Here is a 19,465-nt window from a genome sequence, read left to right as displayed (position 1 = left end):
CTTAGACTGAAACATATCATTATAAAATGTCCAGAAAACTCAAATGGTACAGAGTCTCGGGGTTGTGAGGAGATAACCTGAAACATAAGAGCCTCCTTCTTCCATTTTATTATGTATATAATGAGGTCCCACCCATTGAGCAATTTGAAAAAAAATTTATCTAACATGCTAGTCATTTTTAAAAGAAAGCATTGAACTTTCCCATCGTAAAGATTTTTACATGAAATGGGAATTTCCTATAGTAGAGACATTTACAACTCTTCCATGCACATATAACACAGTTTGGGAGTATGCTGCACCCACTCTAACCCACTGAATTTCTGAACACATTTAAGAATGCAGTGAAGAGCTTATGACTTCCCCAGTCCCAAAGAAGAGGTTTCAAAATGAGCTGACCAAAGTCTCCGATTTTAAGTCTGCTCAACTCACTGTGGGCCAACTGGCATTAAAGATTGGTCATGGGTTCCCAGTCACTGAAGATATGCCGAGCCCAGTCAACAATGGGAAACTGCTCAGTTGGGTTCCCAGAACCAGCACAAAATCAGAAAAAACTCTGGCCTCATCTGTTGACCACTCGTCTCTGAAGGACCCACAAATTAACCACTGAAAGTACTGTAAAGAAGCAAGCCAAGGTTTTGTAAGCTGATTCTATTTGGCCTACAGCTTGGCAAATCTGGAGCTGAGCCCTGCAAACAGACTGGTCTTTATCAAACTGGCAAATGCGTTTACTCTGGGACATACGGAGGAAACAGTGCTATGAAAATATACAGGGAATATTGTCCACTCTCAAATTTACCAGGATTTACTGCAGCACAATTGTATCGTAAGGACTTGAAGACACCCCTAGATATTTTTTGCTTTTCGTATCAATTCTTAACATCCTTTTAGTGCTTTGCAACCTATTGATTTCAGAGGAGTTATCTGGTATAAGTTATCAACTGTTTTCTACCTTCATTCGTAGTAGCACAAAGGTCAAGTTTCAATTTAAAATGCAAAATGAAAGGGACAGCTATTAAATGGAGAAAATGAAAATAAAGACCAAAATAGCAGACTCTGGCCATTTATCAATTTTATTGTTTGAAGTAGCGTCCCTTCCAGAGCACTGCCTAATTTGGAAATGGGGCTACAAAAATCAGTCAGCAATCTGTACAAGTGTTTCAGAAGGCAGAACAATAAGAAAAGAAAATGAGGACAGATGAGGCTAGAGGGCCTGTGCTTTAAAGTTGGTCCAGAATTGATTATTAATGGCATATCTTACAGAATGGGGCTGAAATCATGTTATGATACTATTGTAACCAATCAGAGCTTGTTTTATAATAAGATATTTATTCATTTTCAAATTATTTGATATTGTTGTTAAGCCAATACAAACTATTGTCTAAAACTTAAGATTATAACATTTTAAATATTAAATATTAGTTTTCTTAGTAATCCATAGACATTGGGAAAACTAACTCATTTTAAAAGACCTTACAAAAGTTGTTCTACATTGCTTTCAATGGCAACACCATACTTTGCATATTTGTAATCTCAATTTTCTAATTTTCCTTTAGTATTACAACTTCGTGGCATTTCAAAGGCCAGATATAAATATGATAATTATTTATGAAATATATTGATGTTTTATGAAGTTTATAAGATTTTATAGCAAAAAGCAAAATACCACTTTAAGATTGCCTTGTTCATAATAGGGACTCATACACGGTAGACTATGGCACATAGTGTCATATAACACATATACTTTGGTAACATTTATTATATAATAGAAGTAAAAATGGTAGGGATATAATCATTATCATATCATATATATTTTTATAATTGTGCATTGTGGGAAATTGTGAGTCTGAAACAAAGTCTACACTGGTTAGAAACACTATAGAAGCATATTTAAAATACAGAAAATACCGAGTGCTTGTATTAAGTCTTTCCATTTGCAGAGACTATGAGCCTGGAAAATTTTCTTTTTTTTATTTTGAGATTATGATGTGATATGCTACTGTTGGTGAAAATATAAGCTGATCCAGCTTCACTGGAAAACATGACTATTTCATAAATATGCTTATACCTTTTGACCTACCACTCTTTCCATGGAAAGCGTAGCCATATTCATCAAGGACCTTAAAAATGCACACACTATTAGAACTAGTATTCCCACTTCTAGATATCTACTTAAGAAAATAACAAGAGAACAGTTTAACAGTAAACAAAGATGTTTACCTCAATGTTATATATATTATTTATGTTAGGGAGAAAATAAAACATTCTAAATGTTAAATAGGTAGTCATGAAATAAATTATAGTTATTCCAAACAATAGAATACCACATAGCCAGCAAACATCATGTGTTATGATCTCAATGAGGGATAAAATAATAAAAATAAATAAATAAAACAGGATTAAAAAGCTACATAAATTCAAATTTTTACTCTAGAATAAGTATTTTTATATGAAATAAATAAAATACTAAAAGGTAGCATACCAAGATTTTAACCATGGCTATATCTGGACAGTGATTTCACTTTTCTTTTTATACTTTTTCAAATTTACTACGATAAGTATATTCTTTTCATAACCACACAAGAATTTCAGACATTCTAATGCATACCTTATGATGGCTTTCACTGCAAATCTGACCACCGTGGATAGCAGGAACAGTGGAGTGACCAGGATATGAAAGAGAGACAGTGAAGCAAAGGCCTCTGCAGGTTTTAGGTTATTCCCACTGGCGTATGCATGGGTCACAAATGTCTGTGCAGAGACAGGATTTCTTTAGACAACGCTGGAGAAAGTTTCACAAATGCTTACATGAAGTTTTACAAACCTAACATATTTTAGGTTTGTCCACTGCAACTATGAAAACAATTACTTCATCCAAATTATTCCTTAAGAAAAATAGTACTTGCTGCTTGACCAGTGATGGCACAGTGGATACAGCATCAACCTGGGACGCTGAGGTCCCAAGTTGGAAACCCCTAGGTCACTGGCTTGAATACCGGCTCATTGACTTGAGCATGGGATCATTCACATGACCCCAAGATTGTTGCCTTGAGTCCAAAGGTCACTGGCTTGAGCAAGGGGTCACTGGCTTACTTGAGCCCACGTCCCACCCTAACCCTCCATCAAGGCACATTCAAGAAGCAGCTAATGAACAACTAAAGTGAAGCAACTATGAGTCAATGCTTCTCACTCTCTCTCATCCCCCCTTCATCCTTCTCTTTCTCTCCCCCTCTAAAAATAAATAATACTTGTTATTGGTATAATACTTAATGATTTACATTCATGCTAGCAGCAAATATGTGAGAAGGATAGAACAGATTCTGTTTACGTGTTTGAAAACTGACTTCTGCAAAATTACTGAGTTGGGAGAATCACAGTAGGAGAAATCAAAGTTCTTAACAACCAGCCAAGATCTTCACAACCAACACTAAATTTTCTAAGAGAAAAAGAGAACATTCCATTGTTTTCAGGTCCTCACCGTGGACCTTTACTACAACTGCCAACATTGGTATCCAATGCAGACTTTATTTACATTTCTAAATAACAATATTAGCTCCTGGGCTTGTAATTTAAGTTGGAAAAAAAATGTAATCATTTAACATTTTCTGGCTTTTGAATGAATGCCATCCTTTTGTAAAAATGTCTGGGGAACCAGGTCATGGAGATCAGAATAGTTAGTTCTCATCTACTGTTGAAGTTGTTCCCAGTACAGTGTCTGGGGATACTTTTTATTATCATGACTTGGGGTAGGAGAAGTATACCAATGACATCTAACAGGTAGAAGCCAGGAATGCTGAGAACCATCCTAATGCCTAAAACAGGCCATTACAACAAAGAACTATCGGAGCCAGAATGTCCCCAGTGCTATATTGCCACAGCTGAGAGAGCCTGGATTAGAACTACTGAAATTAGAGACTGCAAAGAAAACTGTCAGAGGTGAGTTAATATTTATTACCACCCACACATTCTTGTTCATCAATCATTTCTAAACACTGACTTTGTTCCAAGTCTAAAAGGAAAAAAAAGGATCTTACAGCAAGAACAGCTGCTATGGGGATTGCTGCATTCATGAAGACTGTGGAAAGAAAGAAAATACATTGGTTTCATTGAACTGTGAAACATTTTCAGTAACTTTAATAATCATCTATTATTACGTTAACTTTCCTTGAAGACAGAAAGGACCAAGTGCTTTAAATGACATATTGTCTAAAGTTCACAAACATTTCCCAGTTGGTATTTCTTTGTTTGCAGTTATATGAACTCTTACACATTAGTCTTAACCAGAAAATGTTCTTATTTATTGAAAAATTATTTTTTGTGAAATGTTACAAATGGAAAAACTCATATATAAAATAATCCTTTAATAATGCAAATTATTAGAATTTAACAAGTGTTGAGAGTATTTACAATCTATATTTTGTTTGATCTACAAAACTAACATAAATATATGAAAATGGGTTATTATACATATTAAAACCAAGAATTTGACATCACTTTAAATTCTCCTCCAGCAATGATTTTCATTCAGAGACCTTTTGATTAATAAAATAACTTCATATCCTGGACTCTCTGATTCTTTAAATATCTCTCCAGAAATATATTGCACTATCATTTGATAAGTATAATATGCATCACTGAAACAAGGAAAACTCATATTTTAAGCTAAAATACTAAGATTTAGAAGTCACAGTAAGAATAAAAAGCCAAGTTGATGATTTGTAGTTACATACATTTTTTTAAAAACCATAGAATTTTAGGGACTTTATACCAAAAAATTAAATTAATTGTTAACAGAAACAGGCAATGGCAGATTAGAACCTAGTGTTCTTGACACTCAGGAGAGAGTCCACCCCAAATCATCAACTCTTATGATCCACTCTCATGAACTTTCCTTACCACTAACCTAGAATCAGCTTGTGCTTTTGCAGGCCCAGATGTGGCTTAGTTTAAGCTCTTAACCACCAAGAGCACAGTACTTAACCAAATCATAAAACTTGGAAGTGGTATAACTGGAACTTTCCACCACTGACTCAAGCATTCCTGCTGCCTATCATAAATACATCATCATGCATTTTTACCTTCATGACTTCTTTTTGTTTCTCCCCTATTATGACTTCTCTTTTTGTTTCTGACTTTCAAAAAACAACCCAAATCTCATACCTGGAGGCACAGTAAGTTAACAACCCATTTTGGCTTTATAGTAGCTGGATGAGTAGGGGAAAGTTTATGGTACTTAAGCACTCTTTAACTCAGTCTTTACATTTCTAATGTGGAGTTAAGGATAGGCTCTAAATCACTTGGCTGTTGTGAGGATTGAATGGAAGTATATATGTAAAGCCACGAATGTCAGTAAGTGGTTGAGTATCTGAATATATTTTTTGTTGTTGTTATTAGTAATAGAGATAATAGTTTCATCACCACCCTGATCATTACTTCTGGCTACATCCACCCTTCCTATGAGAATTTCAGCCCACTACAGAGAGGAATAAATTGTAGGGGACACCAGCTTAAAGTACTATTATATATGTAAGTGGATAATCAATCATTCCATCTTCTAACATTTAGACATCATATTAGTAGTAGTGCACAGCTAGAAGACAAATCTCATTCCTGTTTCTTTTCTAAAGCTTTAGGGCTAGAATAAATTACCTATATAAGCCAAATATTTTCTCTAAATTCATTTCAAAAAAGAAGTGCTTATACCCTCTAAACACTAGTTTAAAATTCAAGAGGAAACAATATATAAACCTCCAAAACTTTAAGTTGTGAAAGTCTTGGAAACAACAGAGATGAGCAAAACTGACACACAAACCAAATCAAATATTAGTGGGAGTATTTTGGTTAAGTTCATAATAAAGGTACTAATATAAACTCATTATTCTTGAGAGTACTCAGTGTCACTCTTTCAGAAAAAAAACAACAATATTTTTGTAACAATTTTTTTTAAATTATAGTCGACGATAAAGTGCTCTGTATTAAGAAGTTCTTAAAATGTATTGGGAAAGATGGGTTTATGTGAATGTATTGTAGTTTGGTTTCTCTCACTTGGAAATGTTGACATTTTTTTCTCCTCAATTTTCAAAAATAATATTTCAAATAAAATCTTTAAGAAAATATAATATAAATTCCAAAGAGATAGGTAAGACAACTGTAGATAATTGTAAAAGATCTTTGGGAATAAGAAAATTAATAGTAAATACAGTCAAATTAATTTATACACACAAGTTGTTACTGAAAATCCAAGCCGTCCCAATTGTAACCGATAAGAGGGTTTCAATGACCTGTGCTACTACATCACCATCCCTATTACACAGATGAAGGTTTCAGATGTAAAGTAACATGGCAAAGGCTCAAAATTTGTGAAGAATGAAATTCAGGTCTATTTGACTCTAAGCCAGCGCTAATTCTACTTTTTAAATTGCTTCGCGTGGCCAGTGACAATTGGACAGTACATACGTAGAAAATAAATGGGCTTTCTCTAATGACCATGTGTTTTTGGTGGTCCTTAGAGCAACAACAACTTACTGGAGAGTGAGGTATAAAGGGCAAAAGTTTTGAGACTGGATAGTTCTTTCATTCTCGTTTCTTCCACACTTTTGCAAAAGATGTGCTCCCAAGCATACAATTTTAGAAGTTTGATGCCTTTTAATATTTCATTTGTTTTCTTCAGTCTCTCAGTGGAATAGTCCTACAAAACAAAACAAAAACGTTTAACAAATGCAAGCTTCATCCAAGCGAATCAGAGAAGCAGAGCCATGCAATAGACAAGGATTACAGAGATCCTGATGGTCACTTGGCTCCCCAAATAAATATGGCTGTGAAAACCTGGGAGAAGTCAGCTTTCTGTGTTTCAGCTTTTAACTTTAAACTGAAGAGTTGAATGAGATGACTTCAAGTTTCTTTCCACCTAAAAACTTTTATACATCTGTTGCTTTGGTTTAAAAGAAAGCAGTTTCTTAAATCTGACAGGATCTTCTTGAATGTCTCCTGTTAACATAGACATAAATTTAGAAAAGTGATAAAGAGACTACTAATGGTTTCCTTTAATATCTCAATCATTTCATTCTCTTCCCAGTATCCTCTCTTGGAAGAGAACCAAGTGAACTTAAGAAAAGTTAGTGTGCTTCCCCTTCAGGAAGGCCGTATGTATTCACATTGTGTCTTCATAATACAATTATTGAAACCAGGCCCATTATCTTGAACTTCAAGAGATTTCTATATACTTCTTTATAAGCTCTTGTTTAAGACCTAAGTTAGATTTATTGATTAGTAGTGACTTGAATAACTGTAGAGAGATTAGTAGCCGATACAAAAGCCTCAATTTAGTCAACTATTTTAGCTTCCTTTACTGCCAAATATTACCTTAGAATAACTTAGCAAGGCACAATAAGATCTGTGAACTATCAAAGGGATTGGAAAGTGGCAAAGGTAGCTAGGAGAAAGCAAAAGTAGCAAATAGCCTTTTTTTTATTCATCTTTTTGTCTCTTCAGGGTCTTATATGCCTGAAGTGCATGGCTTCAAATGACTGTGAGTGAATGAATATAGTATGGGAGGTTAAGTGAAAAATGATTGAAGGCGGTCATGTCTCTACTTTGTGCCCTTTTACCTGTCTTTCTGTATTCATGTCCTGAAGTAAAGAGGTTGGAAGGTTCAGACAAAAATAATGAGTAACCTCTCCATAAGCAGCAGAAAAACAAGTGATAAAAATCACTTGTGTGACATGCAACTTGCTAGTCACAGTAGAAACACCAACTTGAAAAACAATTCCATGGGTGGCAGCAGCCCAACACTTTATGCCTGATTTACAGATAGACAGCCTTGCTCATATTTAATCAAACTTTATTTGTTAACATGCTGTCAACAGTTTTATTATTTGAAAATATTTCTTTAAAAGAAGCCAATTGCTTCTCAAATAAAATAACTTCATGGCAAACTGAAGCCAGAAAGATTTGATAATTTGGCTTTTTCTTGCTTGCCAAGTTGACCATGAACATATTCAACCAGAGTAGCTGCCACTGAAACATTTCAGTGTAACTCCATAGATCATGACATGGTTTGACTCAACCCTATGGAAACTGAATTTCAGAAGCACCAAAGCTGACCCTTCATTTGTTTCTTGCTCCATTTCTCTGATGTCAATAATTGACATCCATTGGCCTGAAAGTACACTTAAATGCATTTTCCAGGCAAATAGTCTAGACAAAGATCCAAAGCCTCATCACTTCATGGCACATAAAAACATCAGGAACTGTGACTCTGTTAATTTTGGAGTCTAAAATCATCAGGTTTTTAAATTTCAATCCAATTCTAAAAATTATTGTGTAATATAGAAAATATATATTCACTGCCTAAGAATTGAAATGAAATATAATGACTTTCAAATAACCCTGAGTGGTAGGTATTATTTCCTACATTTTAAAAATAAAATGGCATTAGATTTTCCTAATAAACTTTTTTCAAAAGATGTTACTTACAAGAGTGCTTTTTTGAGCCTCTGCCAACTTTGTAGCAATGAAGTACTGAATCGGTGCAAGGAGCACAATAACAGCTGCACCAACCAATGCACTTGATCCAAGTAAGTTGTAGAGCAGGATCACTCCCATTATGATCTAGGAAGGCAACAACGGAAAAGGGGACATGAATGGGAGTAAGGACCATCGCATGGAAGGAAATATCTTTAAGTGAAAATATAATATTTAATTATTATATTAAGTTTATTTGGAAGCCAACTCAACTGTGCCAATGGGTTTTACTATGATTTATTTGGGGAGAGCTAAGTAGTAAGAATTTTTTTTTTTAGTGTGATGATTTGTACAAGTGGTATCAAAACAATTTATTGCATGAAGTTGCATAGCAGTCCCATGATACTTCTGGCCTTCTAAAGCAGTCTTCCAATTTTTAAAAGAACATGAAACCATTCTTGAGAATATTGTCATTCACCATAAATTTGACATTCCATATTCTCTTAGAAATATACTAATTTTCCAAAGTTGGGGGATAAGGAAGTAAGGGGTAGCATCATAATGTGAGTACAGGATGGTTATTTGTGGTATAAAGGAATGTTCTGAGCTCCTCTCCTCCTTGATGACCCCAGAAATCATTTCATGAAAAGAGGCCTAGACCTAACTAAAACTGAAGATGCTAAAGTTGGTGCTCCATGGTAGCTCACTGTCCTTTTTAAGTTTATTTCCCAAAACTCAGGGAAGACCTTATTTAACCTACTCTCTCTGATTTGTCACATGCTTCTTCTTCCTTTATTTTTTCTGAGAAGGTTTTCCCTATTTTTCAACTTATCATAACTCAACATGTCAACTAATGAACTGTATCCACACACTTGGAGCATTTAACCCATGTCAATGATAACTTATTGTGGCAATGGCGCATATTCACTGCCTAAGCAATTAAGTTCTCTGGGAATTTCAATCAAAACACAAGCAGACTCATACACAGAGAGCAGGCTGACAACTGTTAGAGGGTGTTCGGTGAGAGGAGTGGAAAGATTGAGCAAAAAAGGACAAAAGGAAAATAAACCTCATGGACATGAACAACAGTGTGCTGAATATGGGGGGGGGGGTAGAGGAGGGTTTAAGGGGTAGAAATGGTGATAGACAAAGACTTGATCGGGGATAGTAAACACACAATACGGTGTACAGAGATGTGTTAAAAAACTGGGCACCTGAAACCTGTATAATTATGTTAACCAGTGTCATCCCAATAAATTCAATTAAAAAACCACACACATTTTCTTAAAGTCACCCACAATGCAATCATTCAGAAGTAGCCTTGGATTTTTGGCCCACTAAAGTATATCATGAAGGCAGCTACCTAGTTTCCCTGTGTAAAAGTACATCTTGATAAGGTGACACAAACGTATTTTAAATCCTACTTTGTGCCAAACACTGTGCATGATATACACTCTTATTTGACTTGGATTTCTATTTAAAAATATAAAGGCAAAAAATAAATATAAAAACTACCATATCGTCTTTATTATTTTATGTATTTTAATAAGTAGGGTACACAGGGTCATGCTGCATTGAGTAAGATCTACAGTTTAAGCTTTGTCTACAGAATGCGAAACCTGAGATAAATTGAAAAATTCAGTGTCACATAGAGGAAAAATATGATTACATTTCTTTTGCCATTTTTACCCAATGAGTGGAAACAAAAATTTGTCTTTTAAAGAAAATGCTGTTTTCCATTGGAAATAGCTAAATAGCCTTACAGTTTGTCAGTGTTCCTACTACTTTATAAAGTTTGACATTTTATAACATATTAGCTATTGAAACTATCTAATGGATTAAAGTAACTCCTCTAGTTTAGAAATACTATAAGAGAGTTTGTCAAAATGAAAGGGGTCAAACCTTGGCTCTGTGACTTACATAAATTTTGGCAATAATAATAACCAACAATTAATGAGGGCCCACAAAATGTTAGAAATTGTGCTAAATGCTTTACATGTGTTAACTTAGTTCGTCTTGACAATTCCAACAATTCTATAAGGCAGATGCTATTACCATTAATATTTAAACTCAAGCAATGTAATTCCAAACCCCTTTTTCTTAACCTATGTTATACATTTCTGAGTCTCCGCTTTCTTCTCGATAAGAAAAGGATAAAATTAGCCCATTCAAAAAGTTTACACTCTAGTGAGGTAAATATCTTATATTCCTTTTGTTTTATTTCTTATGCAAGTGAGAAATCTTATATTGATCTACCTGAACAGGCATAGCCCATAGATTGGGACACAGGAACAAGAACCACATAAGTTGATTGGTTTCAATGGCAACCAAGTTATTGATCTGTCCCAGGGTCATCTCACCCATGGATAAATTAGATGTAGAGAGCCTAAGAATTTTATTGTATATCATGGCCTGAAAAAAAAAAAGAAAATGTACTTGAAGTTCTAAATTTAATAATCAACACTATACTTATTTATTTTCATTTAGAAAATAACATTAAAAAAATTTTTAACATAGGAAAAGTCACCCATTATTCTCATTTTAGCGTAGTTATGTTCAGTCTTTAACTAAATGCAAACTTATTTCTTTTAATGATAAAATGAAACATATTCAAACTTAAATATAACAGAAATAGATAAGTAAATGCAAGATTTCAAAATACTTTTCTTAATATATTACAATAAAAGTTATTTTTAATTCAATGGGTTTATGAATTTGCTCTGTTTCTTTTATTAAGTAGGTCCTAGAAATATTGATGTTATAACATCAATGTGAAAATGAAATGAATAAGAAAACTGAAGCCACTACCCTCTTATCACAGATGGTATATGACATTTTAAAACACCAAAGATCACTGAAAGCTTGTACATACCAGCAGAGCTCCACGGAGATTAATGCCGGTCTCTATGGTTACATAATAGGAAGCCTGCAAAAACGTCCTTTGCAGAATAAGAGCCAGAAAGAGAAGAACTGCTAGAACATAAGCATTTTCAAGAAATTCCTTGGATGAGAGGATATTTGAAGTCTGGTCCTAAAAGAAAAAATACATAAATTAAAACTAGTCTTTTCATATACCAGTTGTTTACAGATATTAAATGATACATGATTTTTAAATCTAAAAACTCATTATCTATTTAATTCATCAGTGGAATGAGTCACAAAAAGGCAATTCTGTTTTTTTTTTCACAATGTCCACAAAATCGAACACAAATCCCAACTTAATCATTAAGATAGCTGGAAATGCCTAATTGTAGAAAAAAAGGTACATTTTAATTTTCAAAAAATCTGAGTACAGATCTATGTTCCTGTCTCCTCCCCTTCTCCTTTCCTTCTGCTTTAAAATCAATAAATTTTTAAAAAATGTTTGAGTACATTTTCTGCAAAGATATATTCTACTTTAGTAAAGTGGGAAGTAACAAATGAAGATAGAAGTTAATTTAGATTGTAACTTAGAATTAAAAGCCACAAAACAGAACTGGTCAGCAAGGTCAGTGGAACAAAAATTTCTGCAGCCTAATTAACTAAAAATAATTCTAATTTATTTTCTAATTTTTATATATCTTTATATTAATGAAATAAATTACAAATGATAAAATATATAACTTGGCTATTGATTTCACACATACAACACTTTCAGTGACAAAAAAACTATGAAAACAGGTGTTTTAGTAGGAATATAATTTAGTCCTCATAAGGATATACAAAGCTGACTGCTTTTTGTTTGTAAAAAAAGAATATAGTAAATTTTGCGTTAGAAGTGAGGAAAAGGTAACACTCAACCGAATACATCATGTCAGTGTGAGCACTCCTCATTTTTTATGGTTTAGATCCATTAAATTCTACTCTGGTCTCTTTCTCTTCTTTCATGAGGGTACATAAAATTTGTAAGTTCTGTTCCTTCTCAGGAAAACATTTGGCTAATATTAGTAAGGGAAAGGACTGCTAGAAGCATTCTATGTGAAATTGACATAACTGTATATAATTAGGCCAGCAGGGACAAAACTTCACAAAAATGCAAATATGTGCTTTACTTCAATAATAATTGAACACTAATATATGCAAAGAACTGGACTAAGTTTTGTGGGCACAAATAGGAACCGTTCACAGTCATTCTGTTTAAAAAGCTTACAACTTAGAGAAATAAGCATATCCATGAATTATATCCTTCATATAAATAGCAGTAAGGGCAAACGCTAATATGAAGTGAACAATGTGTCACAGGAGTATCAAAGAGAGTTAAATCCCAACTATGACAATCAGAAAGACTTCACTGAGAAGGTGGCATTTACTGCAGGATTTGAAAATGCATAAAATTGCAACTGGCAAAGAAAATATGACAGGAAATCAGACCAAGAGACTAGAAAAAGAAAATTGATGAGTCTGGACTTAGCATTTCTATCTGTGAAACTAGGGAAATTCACTCTTATCTTAGAAAAACAACTAGGAAATTTATGATATAGACTTTATTAAAAACACAAAATATACAATTATAAATTTATAACAGCAAATATCTCATACTACATAGCTCCAAAATAGTAATGTAATATCTAATAAAAATATCATAATGTGACTTGCCCTTATCATTGTGAATCAGGATGGAATTAATACATTAGGAAAAGGAAATATACATGTTAAAAATTTCATGGCTAGTATTGTTGGTCACAGGCTTCTAAAAAGGCAACTCAGCCACAAGCCCTCATGTACTCCTGCATGAAAGTCCTTTAAAGGATTGCTATAAACATCAAATAAAAGAACCAATGTGAAATTTCTGAGCCGTTTCTGGCAACGGTAAATGTTTATTAAATTTATATAGGCTCTGAATCTGAGAAAAAACTTTGTTGGCTAGATTTATTCAATTAATATATAAACTCAAGATATTCCACACCCCCCCCCAAAAAAAAGTGTTGGTTTTTTAATTTTTTTAATTTTTATTTTTTAGAGAGAGACAGACAGACAGGAAAGAGATGGATGAGAAGCATTAACTTCTAGTTGTGGCACCTTAGTTGTTCATTGATTGCTTCTAATATGTGCCTTGACCAGTGGGCTCAACTCAAGCCAGTGACCCTTTGCTCAGGACAGCAACTTTGGGCTCAAGCCAGCAACTTTGGGCTTCAAGTCAGTGAACTTTGGGCTCAAGTCAACAACCATGGGGTCAAGCCCTTGAGCCTGTGCTCAAGCCCGATGAGCTCACGCTCAAGCGGGTGACCTTGGGGTTTCTAACCTGAGACTTCAGCATCCTAGGTGGATGCTCTAGTCCAGGGGTCTCCACACTTTTTACACAGGGGGCCAGTTCACTGTCCCTCAGACCATTGGAGGGCTGCTAAATACAGTGGTCCTCTCACTGACCACCAATGAAAGAGGTGCCCCTTCCAGAAGTGCAGTGGGGGCTGGACACAAAAATTAGTGTTTTTTTTTTTAAAATCATTCATTTCTTGTCTGTTTCAACTACTTATAAAACTGCCTTAATGAAAAAAATAACAAAATAAAATCTGCCAATAATGTTTCCTTTCAAAAACACCACAAACTTACTCCTGGTGTGTCATTTGTCCCATTCTTGGTTTCATTTACACGTTGCACTATTCCAGAAATACAGAGAGGTCCAGCAAATCCCAGTAAGTCAGCAAGATAACGGAATGTGCTACTAAGTAGAATTGGTCGCCCAAAAGCTCTGTACATTGCTAACCATATAGATGGAGTCCGGTTTGGATGATCTGCTACTTTTTTCTGGAAAAAAATAAAACAAATGAACCAAAATAAAATGACAAGAACAGCAATTAATCTTAGCCAATGTAGAAATTTCCTGGTATTTTTTTGACAATGTTTTAAAAGTTTACAAATAACTGTTAACGAGTCCCTTTCACTGTAGTATGCAGCAGTCTGTATCCTTGCATTCCACTCTACTAAATGCATTTTAATGAAATAGAGAGAATAAGAGTAATCAGTCCAGTTTTTCAAAGATATTATATTATTTTTCATTGTCAAAGGATGACCCAAAATTCTTAAGGCCAAATTAATTTTATTCCTTTTGATTCAGAAAATGTAGATCCGTCATAGATATACCAAATAACATTGTAAAAAAAAAAAAAGAAGATAGCCCTGGCCGGTTTGCTCAGTGCTAGAGCGTTGGCCTGGCGTGCAGGAGTCCCGGGTTCGATTCCTGGCCAGGGCACACAGGAGAAGCGCCCATCTGCTTCTCCACCCCTCCCCCTCTCCTTCCTCTCTGTCTCTCTCTTCCCCTCTCGCAGCCAAGGCTCCATTGGAGCAAAGTTGGCCCAGGCACTGAGGATGGCTCTATGGCCTCGGCCTCAGGTGCTAGAATGGCTCTGGTTGCAACAGAGTGATGCCCCAGATGGGCAGAGCATTGCCCCCTGGTGGGCATGCCGGGTGGATCTCGGTCGGGTGCATGTGGGAGTCTGTCTGACTGCCTCCCCGTTTCCAACTTCAGAAAAAAAAAAAAAAAAAAAAGAAGATAGTAACATACAAAGATCAAGGGTATAGACAGGGTAGTTAAGATTTCTGGAGTTATTAGATCACAAGAAATTCTCTTATCAAATTATTATAAGCTAAACAAAGCAGATGATCCCAACTTCAAATTGTTTCTCTCCAGGTATTTCCCATCTTTCTGAATGGTAGTTTCCTTTTAAAGTTACGTTAGATTTGTGTTTTCTAGTTCTTCCTTTAAAAAAGTGCAAAATGAAGAATTGCATATATACTTAAGCCAACTCATGGCTTCACAGATCTGTAGTCATTTGTTGAAAAGATTTTAAGAGCTAAACAATCACAATTATGTCTTAGAGAAAAGATGAGTCAACTTTTTTTTACTGTGGCAAAGAAGCTAACTCAACGCAATAGATTCAACTGTGTTTCATATTCAACTTTCTGTTGTCTGAATAATTTGATTATATTTTTAAGTTTTTAATAAAAGGCATTAACACACTGAGTTCAAGCTAATCTGTTACAAGAGTACTCAAAAACTTAAGCTATGTTTAGGCTATACTGTTAACCTTTACTTTAGCACAGTAGTTTAAAAATATTATGCAATACTTTTCCCAGAGGTGAAATCAGAGAGATGACTCAGGTTCATTTGCAGTAACCATTTCCTGAAATATTAATTTCACAACATACATTTTTGACACAAAAGAAAGGTCATTTTCATCATTTACCATAAGTGCTTTGTTGATCAGCCAAAAACTCTACAACTGATTCCCCATACTTTACTCCCTTCCAATGTTGTTGTGAATAATCATATTTTTAATTACAATAAATTTGTAGATGATTGCAATATAAAATACATCTACCACTGCAGATAGCATATAAAATGAAAACAAGACAAATTGAAAATATTCAAAGATTCCCACATTTTTTCTTCTGAAAGCAATTATAAATACTCAAAGAAAGTACCAAAAGAAACCAGTTTTGGCTGACATATCGCTTGGTACATGGGGTAGGTACAAGATGCCCCTTTATTTGATCTAGTTTCCTAAGTTTGAAATTCAGACTCCAAATTTTAGTTAATAATGAAAGGATTTTAATTTCTTAAGGTACGTGATCTATTTTCTCCTTAAATAACAAAATTATTGACAAGATACTTCAAAAAAAGACTTAAAAAAATTCTGTAGACAGCCACCGCATCTGAATGCGTCCAGCCTACGTGCAGCTGAGAGCAGAGGAAGGGCCCTCCGCCACTGGAACAGCTGGAAGGCTGTTTGTGCATTGACACCAAAGCAGGGCCAGGGGTGACACAATAGATAGAGAGTATCAGACTGGAATAAAAAGGACTTAGGTTCAAAGCCCTAAAATATTGCCAGCCTAAAAACAGGGTTGGAGTCATTGTGTCTCTATCAGAGCACAGTGTCCCGCCTGGCCCAAACTTGATCTATGTCTCTGTGTTTTCCTTCATCCTCTGTTGCCCTCACTCAGGTCTTCACTTTCCCGCACTGGTCGCGCCAAAATTCCATGAATTACTAAGATTATTTGGTATCAAGGATTAGACATATATTATCATTGAACTTAATTCTTATTTTCCACTGGGTCCCAGAGAAAAGAGTACTCTCTCTATCCCTGCTCATGTACTGATTGGACAACTACAACAACATACAGGGTGGGTAAAAGTAGATTTACAGTTGTTTGCATGGAAAATAATACAATAATTAATAAATAATACTACAAGAATACATTCTGTGTTTCATGTACTTATGACTGTAAAACTATTTTTGATCCCCACCTTGTATTTCTGGTTTATTCTCAGCAGTCCAATTAACATGACTCAGAACTACTGAGAAAGAGAAAATCTGCTCTTCTTTAACTATAGATATTATTCATTCTTACTGCCTTTATTCTTAATAGGACAATTTGCTAAAATTATCAATGTGAAAAACAGATACTAAGTTACCTTTTGTTCCTCATATGCATCTTTCAGGCAAACATAATTTGTGACCGCCCTCATTGCTATTGGTAATTTTCCAATTGCCTTCAGATCAATAGGCTTTTTATGAGCGGATATGATAAGTGTGTTCATCCACCAGTATGTTGCTTTTGACAGTAAATTTACAAACGGTTGAAGAAATCTCACACCCAGATCCTGGAGGTCTTCAGGAGGCTTTACTTTCTGAGGATTCATGAAGAATACATATCTCTGTGGCAAGAAAAATTCCACAGAATAACAATTAGCCCAATTTCTTTTTCTATATATTAAAAATAAAATTTTAACCTTTGCTACATTTTCATTGCAGGAGGCCACAATTGATATCTTCATATCTCTTTCCATCCTTCTGTAAAATAGTCTTTAAAATATTTCCCTTTTATTATGACTAAATTAACTAAATGAATTCCAGAATTTTATATTTAATCCACTTGGGGCCACTTCTAAAAAATCAATTATCCTTTAAGATAGTTATTTCTAAAAATCAATCAATCATGATATCCTTATCACATGACTTTATCATGGGATCAAGTCAACTAACTGAAGGTTTTTACATTATTTAGATTTTTAAAATGTGTTATCAACACCATCATTAAGTCATTTTGTTATTTTGTGTTATGACTAATGTCAACTGACTGTTCTCTACATGTATTGTGCCATTCAGTACAAATTCAAAGTGCTCTGATAGACAATGAATATGAAAAAATTAGTCACTAATATGTCACATAATATAACTGGAAGCATTACATGATATGGTAGAAAGTACAACAAATTTATAATCACTGACCAGATATGAGCCTTGACCATGTTATTTGGATATACAGCAAGAGTTATCTCTATAGAAGTTTTTACATCAGGGCAATGAAAACACTGAATTAGATAATCCTCTTTTCAGTTTGAAATTTCTGATAATACAGTAGTTTAATCAACCCAGACTTGATTTGGATCAGAAATGGATGATGGAAATTCTGAAACTTCTGATGAAAATTTTACCTATAATATGAACTAGTCATAGTGTTTAACACATGACAGGCATTTCATCAATATTTATGAATGAATAAATAAATAAATTCTAGGGTCAAATTGAGGTTTCTGGAACATTAGTAGTCTGAAATTTAGTGATTATAATTCAATTTCATATTTATACACATAATACACATTTGTTCATCCTCTTAAACACCAATGATTTCTAGCGAACTGTGATCTTTAATATTAAGGTCTTGAATTCCAGGAACTAAACACAATATTATTAGATACCTACTCTGATTCGAATGACATTGATCTCCACAGCCATCAGGAGTCCATTCAAGATGACCATTATCCCAGTGATGCAGAAACGCAGATCTGATATACCCCAACCAGACTGCCAGTACTTGACCAATTTTATGGTTTTTGTAATAAAGGCCAATACCCAATACACGAATAGAGCTGAAAAAAGAAAAAGAAAAAGATGCAGTCTTTTACTGGTAATTTTTAAACTTCACTGAAATTTCAATATAAATATTATGTTTTTAATAACAAATACAATTTTAAATATTTTATTTCCATATCATTTTAATTATTAAGAAAACATGTATACTTTAGTGCACTTTTTGAGTCTTGAATTGAAGGTATGGTAATGATCTTTAATGCTTCCACTCTGATTATATGTGGTAGATATAAAGACATAAGAAAACATAGATAAAGAAAGCTTACACACTTCAAAATTTATGTGTAATCCTATAGACTTTAAAATTGACTTTATCTTCTGGTGTTCTTTTTTAAGAACACTCAATTATATGAAGAATTCACAAGTTGGTATTTATGAAACCTAACCAATAGATAAGTATGTTGCAACTTTCAGGGATATGTTTAACAGTGCTACTCTGGAATTATTATGGAATCCATGAAGCTATGTAAGGTTTTCTGCTTTACAAATCAACATCCAAGTAGTGATTCTTCTCACCCAAAATGTTTGAAAACACCACACACAACCAACAGAGCATGGAAAAAAATAATCCTACAGAGCAAACCCAGACAGCAAGTAGTCAAGTCAGAAGGATAAGGATCTACAACATCTTGCAACCACAGCTAGAATTTTGCAGCAATTATGAAATAGAAGCTGAGTCTTTCTTAAAAATCTGTTGTTATAGATTCAGTATACTTTGAAGTCTAAATAAAAGTCAGTACACATGATATAGGATGAGAAAGAAGAAATTTAAACACATATGAGATAATTCAGTTTGGACACTTGCCAAAACCAGAATGTCTATAAATGATCACAACTTCCTGAGTAAAAAAAATACTGGATTATCATAAAAGCTTATTATTGCCTGACCAGGCGGTAGTGCAGTGGATTAAGCATTGAAATGGAATGAAGAGGACCCAGGTCCGAGACCCCGAGGTTGCCAGCTTGAGTGTGGGCTCATCTGATTTGAGCAAAGTTCACCAGCTTGGACCCAAGGTCGCTGGCTGGTGAAAGGGGTTACTCGGTCTGCTGTAGCCCCATGGTCAAGGCACATATGAGAAAGCAATCAATGAACAACTAAAGTATCACAATGAAAAACTAATGATTGATGTTTCTCATCTCTCTCCATTCCTGGC

At 34.4% G+C, this 19,465-nt stretch overlaps 1 protein-coding gene across 7 annotated transcripts in view; it reads right to left on the bottom strand.

Annotated features, from left to right (window-relative positions):
* The window catches only part of ABCC9 (ATP binding cassette subfamily C member 9), a 154,468-nt gene that overhangs the window by 116,847 nt on the left and 18,156 nt on the right, over nucleotides 1-19,465 (bottom strand). For all 7 annotated transcript variants that reach the window (XM_066354625.1, XM_066354608.1, XM_066354662.1 and 4 more), the window contains exons 6-14: nucleotides 18,144-18,310; nucleotides 16,853-17,095; nucleotides 13,990-14,184; nucleotides 11,333-11,491; nucleotides 10,717-10,872; nucleotides 8,473-8,607; nucleotides 6,523-6,685; nucleotides 4,032-4,072; nucleotides 2,606-2,748 (exon numbers count right to left, since the gene is read on the bottom strand). In XM_066354625.1, coding sequence (XP_066210722.1) covers nucleotides 2,606-2,748; nucleotides 4,032-4,072; nucleotides 6,523-6,685; nucleotides 8,473-8,607; nucleotides 10,717-10,872; nucleotides 11,333-11,491; nucleotides 13,990-14,184; nucleotides 16,853-17,095; nucleotides 18,144-18,310 — 1,402 coding nt within the window. The remainder of the gene's footprint in view (nucleotides 1-2,605; nucleotides 2,749-4,031; nucleotides 4,073-6,522; nucleotides 6,686-8,472; nucleotides 8,608-10,716; nucleotides 10,873-11,332; nucleotides 11,492-13,989; nucleotides 14,185-16,852; nucleotides 17,096-18,143; nucleotides 18,311-19,465) is intronic.

This window comes from Saccopteryx leptura, chromosome 1 (assembly GCF_036850995.1).
Source record: "Saccopteryx leptura isolate mSacLep1 chromosome 1, mSacLep1_pri_phased_curated, whole genome shotgun sequence".
Classification (NCBI taxonomy): domain Eukaryota; kingdom Metazoa; phylum Chordata; class Mammalia; order Chiroptera; family Emballonuridae; genus Saccopteryx; species Saccopteryx leptura.
The sequence above is the reverse complement of the archived record's forward strand: the minus strand, read 5'-3'. Positions and strand labels throughout refer to the sequence as shown.